Source organism: Arachis duranensis, chromosome 6, assembly GCF_000817695.3.
Source record: "Arachis duranensis cultivar V14167 chromosome 6, aradu.V14167.gnm2.J7QH, whole genome shotgun sequence".
NCBI lineage: Eukaryota > Viridiplantae > Streptophyta > Magnoliopsida > Fabales > Fabaceae > Arachis > Arachis duranensis.
The window spans coordinates 98,322,599-98,330,148 of NC_029777.3; the positions used below are offsets into that span (position 1 = coordinate 98,322,599).

Here is a 7,550-nt window from a genome sequence, read left to right on the forward strand (position 1 = left end):
ACGTAAAAAATATATTCTTTTAAAAAAATTTAAAAAATATAAATTATAGCTTTTAAAAAATTTTTTTCTTTTAATTTTTATAATGTTTTTAGTTTTATTATTAAAAATTTACTAAAATATAAAAAACATCTTTTTTATTAATTTTTTTATCAATTTAATAACGTTCAAACAAACATTTAATCGTTAAAATATCTTTGTAAATCACCTCTACCATTCACACATCAAGAGTCCGAAGGCCGGAAGAAATCTTGCATCCATAATTGACGATCCCAAATATCTGAGGTAACTCACAAACAAGTGTTAAAATATTATCGTAGCATCTTATAATAATAAGGTGACATATTTAGAACTTTAGTATCATTAAACTAGTGTTTGTGATGAAGATGTCTCTAAAATTTTATAAAAAAAAGCAAAAATAAAAAAAATAAATAAATAAATTAGTTAATTAACAAACTAATTAAAAGCGTAAATTTTATAATTAACACTAAATTATCTGTTAATAAATTGGATTTTTTATTTAAATTATTTAAATATAATATTTATAAAAATATGTAATCTGAAACATATTTATCTATATACATAATATTTCATATTTCGAATACAATATCTAAAAATCATGTGTTTAGACATATTGATCTCTAAGATAAAGAATATTATTTTATCAATCTTTTACTCTAAAAGAACTTAATCCTTATTTTGTAATGCAGCTTAAAAGCTTTTATTTAATAAATAATAATATATATTATTTTTAAATTTATTACAACAATATACATGTTAAGAATAAAGTTGGATACACCGACATATGATGGTAATTAAATGTATCTAAATATGTTTAAGAAAAATTTTTTATTTTTTATTAAGATACTATTGGATACGGCAGATATGTGTGTCAGATAAGTGTCTTGTTCAAAATATATCCGACACCCAGATACGACAAATTTAGCGACATATCCGTATTTCATAGAATAGGGTTGTTAAACGGATTAGTCTAGCCATTTTAAGTTTAGTCGCGAAATCTATTTATTTACGAGTCATAATTTTTGGAGTATTTATAATCAATTCAATAGTCCGTTTAATCTTTTAATTTATTTTTTAAAAAATAATTTTTTTAAAAATTTAATTTTTAAGTGAAAAATTTTAAATAAATAATGTTTTGTTAGTTGATTGAATAAAAAAATATTGGCTAAAAATATTTTTTTAAATACAAATAAATTAAATAAATCGCGTGTTTAATCTACAGACTAACCTATTATTTTTTTTTGAATTAACTAAACTCAATTCATTTAACCCAAAATCCTTTTAACCCAAAATTTAGATGAAGTTAGTTTTAGAAGTAAGTTTGCCTTTTTTTTTTAATTTTTTTTCCTTAAATTTGTCGCGTAAATAAATAAACTATAGTATTGAGTTATAACATCAATTTTAACAGTCCTACCCCTGCCATTAAGTACTCCGTATGAAAAGTGATTGGGGTAAACAATGCAAGAATCTATAACGTTACTTTACATTTACTGATTTGCCCTTTTTTAGCTTGGCGACCAAGGATGCAAGGTTAAACTTGTAATTCTGGCCCTTACACGGTTTGCGTCTTTACGAAACTCGACTTTCTCTTTCCGGCTCAATATCCGAACCAATAGGCTCGGTTTTGCTTTGGCTCATTTGTTCGACAGAACAGCAATGACGAAGCACAGGTTCGAATGCACAGTCTCTTCCCATTACCAACAAAAACCCCAGGCTACAATTTCCCGCTCACTCTACCGACTGTCGCTTTCTTTGTCTCTCTGTCGATTGAAAATGGGAAACCGATGCTGAGGCTCAATACTCTCCACAGTTCTGCTTCAGCTCAAGCTTCTTCCTCTTCCTCTCTGCAATGGCTAGGTGAGGTTTAGAATCAGATTCAGATATGGCCACATTGCATAATGTGATACACGTTTTCTTCCTTAGTAACTTTTGTGTGTGTGTTACGCTTTCATTTTTTTTTCTTAAAAAATCATTTTTAATTTTTGATTTTAACTTAATTGTGGTTTGGATGCATTTTGTGGCATTTTATTTTCCTATTTTGGGGTTATTGACATGGACGTGCTTCAGTTTTGGGAAAGCAAACTGTAGTCTGTAGTGTAGGGTTTGACATGCTTGAGTTTGGTAAATAGCTACTGCTACTTTTTTCTCTTGTTCCAATTAAAGTAAACAAAGTGTTTCTTGAAGTGGTCCTGATTGCTAAACATGATTACATGAATCCTTATTGGAATATTTCAAATGACATTATGATAGTGTTAGTCACAGTATACTATGTTCTTACACAAGAAGTTACATTTTGTGCTTTGGCTTTGTATGAGTCCTTTTTTCTACCCTGATTGAAGCTGTTGGTGAAGAAAAAGCTTTCTGAAGGGAATTTCATGGTGAAAATCTCACTATGTTGTAAATGATTAATAATGAGTATCCTGGTATCTTGCCCTTCTAATTTACTCCTTGCCATGCATTTCTAATTTTGATTACAATCTGTAATATGCTGTGTTTTTGTGGTTATGGAATCTTTAAGCTGTGTTTGTGAATTGAGGTTTAGAAGGGGAAGGGAAAGAAGTGAAAGGTTTGAAGAGTAAAAGGTAATTGAATCATAATTATATGACTGTTTCACTCTACAAGCCCTTCTCATTACTCTTCAAACTCTTCCTATCCCTTATTTCGGTAGAAAACCTCATATTGACATTACTGCCTTCTGGCCTCCGGATTCTGTGCAGTACAGAATTCCCTGTGACTGTTTCTTTTTTTCATTTGACTTCATTTCTACTTCTCTTTAACTGTATTGGACCTAGAAATTCGCCATTGTTATTCCTAATTATTTATTCCATTTTCGTATTTATCATGTAAAGAAGCTGAATTTTCACACTTTTATTTAAATCTAGCTATGCTTTTAAAGTTCTTCAGCTAACAATCTCTTCTTCTTTATCTTCCAATGGTATGATGAACTTAGGAATGTTTGCTATTTTATTTGGCAGGAGCTGGCTTATTGACATAGGTGGATTTGCAAAGAAAGTGAAAAGCACTAATTTATCTCCAGCTGATCAAATCAAAGATTGTGGGGCATATCGTGATTGTCCAAACTGCCATTACCGTATTGATAACCGTGATGTACGTTAAAATTCATCATAATATTCATTCTCATTTTATAGTTGTTAGGTAAATTGACACACACAGCTCAACATAGAGTCAACATAGAGGCAATGAACTGGCTTTTATATAATAAAGCCTTCAATGATCATTTGTAGTTTCGTTATGGTCCATTCTCTTTTCCCTATATTTTACTTTTAACTTTGGATTTAGCTAACAAGGGCACATGTTAAAGTTACGAATTAAGAAAGTTATTATAGAAAATGTGTAGAGTTTAGTTTTCAATGCAAATGTTGTGCATCTATTAAAATAAAACATTTAAGACTTTCTACTAATACTAATCTTAACTTGTGCCCTTTAGTAAAACCCTTTAACTTTTGGCTAATATAATTCCTTCATTTATTTGATGTTGTGCTTGTGTGAGTTTGCAAACTTAACTATCATACCAGGATTGAAGAATTTTGGCATGGGTTTGAATGATTGCAGATGTTTAGTTATGAATATTTCTTCTTCTTCTTCCTTTTATTTTTTTAAATAGGTTTCTACTGAGTGGCCTGGCTTTCCTCTTGGTGTGAAGTTTGATCCTTCTGATGTAGAACTCCTAGAACATTTAGCAGGAAAATGTGGCATTGGAAATGCTCAGCTGCATATGTTTATTAATGAGTTCATTCCAACAATAGAAGAAGAAGAAGGTATTTGCTATACACATCCAGAAAATCTTCCAGGTGAGGTTTCTCTATGCTTTTGCTTCCAAAAATTTAAAACATTAAACATGTGAAAGGATTCTTTTCTGTATGCTCTTCACCTTGATACAGAAAATAATTCTTTCACATTGACCTTATGAGACTTGTGTTTTGCACTATAAAGCAAAACCCAATCAATGTTCAGATCATGTTAATTGAAAGCCATGTTGGAAATACATTACATGTTGCTTTTACTGTTATATGTTGAGGGTTAGGGAACAACAGGTTTTATGATTGCCGAACTTAATGATGTTGCTTTTATGAATGATAATCATTTCATAATCCCTTATGTGTTCTGAATATTGAGTTTTTCTTGTGGACTTACATTGGCCCACTTTTCTGGAGCTATGTCTCTAATCATCATGACTGTTTTATTTCAGGTGTCAAGAAAGATGGGAGCAGTGCCCATTTCTTTCACAGAACAACCAATGCCTATACTACTGGTCAACGGAAGCGTCGAAAGATTCATCATGAATGTTTGACTGAAGAGCATGTACGGTGGCATAAGACTGGTAAGACAAAAGCTATATTGGAGGATGGAGTGCATAAGGGCTTTAAGAAGATCATGGTTCTTTATATAAGACCTAAGAAAGGGTCCAAACCTGATAAAACGAATTGGGTGATGCACCAATACCATTTAGGAACTGATGAAGAGGAGAAGAACGGTGAATATGTGGTTTCAAAGATTTTTCAGAAGCAAACTGAGAAAAATGAGGAGAATCCAGCGGTCGAAGATTCTGACCAGACTGAGAAAAATGAGAATCGATTGGCTGATGATTCCAACTGTATAGCATCCCGAACCAGTCCTAGAACTCCGAAACCAAATCCCCCAAATCCACCTCGAGCTGGAAATTTTGTTGACAATGATGATAATATTGACGAAACTGAACTTCCATTCACTCAGGTAGTAGCTGTATTTCATAATTATTAATACAACTGTTAAATCATCTTCTAGAAACATCAAATGGAAAAGAGAAGTCAAATCTGATATATTTCCTCCCTAACTAGTTCGCACATAATCTAAGGATTAACTTGGCTTTCAACATGTATTTATGTATGACTGATGGAACAAGTTCTACGCTTTGTTTTTTCTTAAACTTGTCCACATTTAGTTTCTAAAATTTGAACTTTTTGAACTAGGATGTGAAATGTGTCCCACTATGTGATGTTCTGGATCAGAACAATGCTGGTGACCCTGCATGGCTGGCAGGTGAATCGCAGGCTGTGGAAAACTTCGACTTTGATGGCTTGGATGACATCTTGTTCTGCAATGAAATATTTGATTCATCATCTCTACTAGATGTTTCTGGAACGGAAACCATGATAAATGGATCTGCTTCAAACGATATGCTTGGGAATGATAGTTTATCATACGGAACTTCCGTTCTTGATACCCTTGACTTGGGTACTCCCCCAGATTTTGATCTTTCAGTAAGCATCCAGTTACCCTGCTCCCTGTATCTTTGATTTTGAGTTTGTACATTTACTAACAAGCTCTACTATTCTCACTTTGGATGCAGAATCTGAATTTTTACTCTCAAGATAGTATTTTCGACTGGGTCGACAGATTATGAAGTGATTTCTGAAGTTTGAGTCCATCTGAATGCATGTTTGTTCAGCTCTTAGATGCTTCAGATTCAAATATAGTAAGTGAAACATAGGTTCTCACGTGATGATTTGCAAGCAGAAATAACAGTATTTGTTTGTCCCTGGTTCTTGAAATTCTGCAAATTTTGTAATCCCATGTAAACACATTTGGGCATTGTTCAGGTGGGTGTATTTTGGTGTTCATGTGGATTTTAGGCATTATTCACGTGGGTTGTATTTGTGTGTCAAATAGCTTTTGTGGTATATGTTGTTTCCATAGCCATCTAAACTTGGTTGCCTCATTCTGTTGTGGTAGATACATCTCTGGTAGCAAAGTCCAAACTTATATAAGTACTTGATATTTGACTGTTTTTATGTCAATACTAGAATAACTATCCGCGGATTCAAATAAATGAGAAGCAATTAATAAATATTATGAAATAATTTTAAATACATAATTATAAATATAAATAAAAAACATTTTTTAAAATAATAAAAGTTTAATTACATGAAAAAATACATTATAAATTTCTGAAAATTCTAAGAGTCATTAATTATTTATAAAATGTTTAAGATTGTCNTATTTTGATAAGTATAAATATATTGTATGTTTTATTGGATAAAATTAAAACACAAATATTAACATAAAATAAAATAATGTTGAATGACTATTTGAATGAGTTCAAAGGTTAGATTTTTAAACTAGTAATTATTATTTTTAATGATTTTTTAATTATGAATTAATTTTTTAAGTATCTTTGATAGTAATTTTAGGTTTAAATACGATTTTGGTCTATAAGATATAGATCGAAAAATTTTTTTCGTCCCCAATATTTTTTTTTATACAAAATCATCCCTAAAGTTTAAAATCGTTATTTTTACTTAAATATTAAAATTTTTGGACTAAATTATTCATAACAAAAAATAATAAAAAAGAAAAAAAAGAGAAAAAGAGAGTGTTTCTGTAACAGAGAAAGGAAGAAGAAGAAGGGGAAGAAAAGAAGAAGTTGTCCACAAATCCACCTCTTCCTCCGCTTTCGTCACCACTTTCGTACGATTTTGGTTCTTAAGGTAAGAACGATTTAAAACTAAGATAAACCTTAGCGACGATTTTGTATGCAAAAAGAGGTTGAAAAATAAAAAAAAATTTCAATCTTTACCTTAGAAACCAAAATTGTACTTAACCATAATTTATATAACATTTTTTGTTCTCTTATTTTAAATATCTTATAATATGCAATGTTTTATATTATAATATTAATTTTATAACTCATTCTCTTTATCACTATTTTCTTGACAAATTTTAATATAATATTTGTATCATTATTATGACTTTAAATATTGTTTTTAAGGTTATGTTTGTTTTTTAGAACAAGATAAGACAAAACACTAAAAACAAGATATAAAAAAATAGAAATACAGAATTTAGTGTTTTTATATTCATTTAGTAATAAAATATAACAAATTATGAAAATTTAATTTATTCTATTTTTTATTCAAAAAATTTGAGAAGAAAAATATAATAATAAAAGGTATAATTATAAAAAATTAACAAAAATAATAAAAAAATGAAAAATAAGTTGTGTCTCTTATTAGTGTCTCTTTCTTGTCAGAATGGACACAAAATACACTAATTTAATCTCTAAACACAATATTTCTATTCATATTTTATCTATCAAATATAATTTTATATCTCTGTATCTCTATTTTAATGTTCCGATTTTATAAAAAAATGCAGCCTAATGTACGAAAATATATATAAAGTTACTTTGTTAATTATTATAAGAACCGTTATAAAATATTAATTAAGAGGACATTAATATTGTTAAAAAAAATCTAATAGCATAAACTAGTTAATTATTATGAAAATTGTTACAAGAATTTAATATTGAGATTGAAAGGAAGGATCTATTTAGTTTTATAATAGAATGATATATACAATAATATATTTATATAGTAAAAATGTAAAGAATTTATGTATCATGGCTTGAATATAAAATACTTTATTATCAATTTTTCTAAAATATAAATAGATAAATAAATTCTCCATAAATATAGACACAACATGGTTATATACTTATATACTTATATTTATATTTATATATATAAAAAGAA

General features: G+C 29.2%; 1 protein-coding gene across 1 annotated transcript; it reads left to right on the forward strand.

Moving 5' to 3' along the window:
• Window positions 1–1,639: 1,639 nt before the first annotated feature.
• On the forward strand, window positions 1,640–5,816 carry LOC107494919 (SUPPRESSOR OF GAMMA RESPONSE 1). Its single transcript, XM_016115962.3, has 6 exons — window positions 1,640–1,875; window positions 2,994–3,126; window positions 3,644–3,830; window positions 4,229–4,752; window positions 4,989–5,279; window positions 5,369–5,816. Exons 1-6 carry the CDS (start codon window positions 1,868–1,870, stop codon window positions 5,420–5,422), a joined length of 1,197 nt encoding a protein of 398 aa, XP_015971448.1. The 5' UTR covers window positions 1,640–1,867; the 3' UTR covers window positions 5,423–5,816.
• Window positions 5,817–7,550: the final 1,734 nt, after the last annotated feature.

Bases quoted from the DNA above. Each gene is read 5' to 3' on its own strand.
- LOC107494919 (XM_016115962.3), top strand. The intron at 3,127-3,643 runs GTACGTTAAAAT...TTTTTTAAATAG, and splicing joins ACCGTATTGATAACCGTGAT to GTTTCTACTGAGTGGCCTGG. The intron at 5,280-5,368 runs GTAAGCATCCAG...CTTTGGATGCAG, and splicing joins CCCCAGATTTTGATCTTTCA to AATCTGAATTTTTACTCTCA.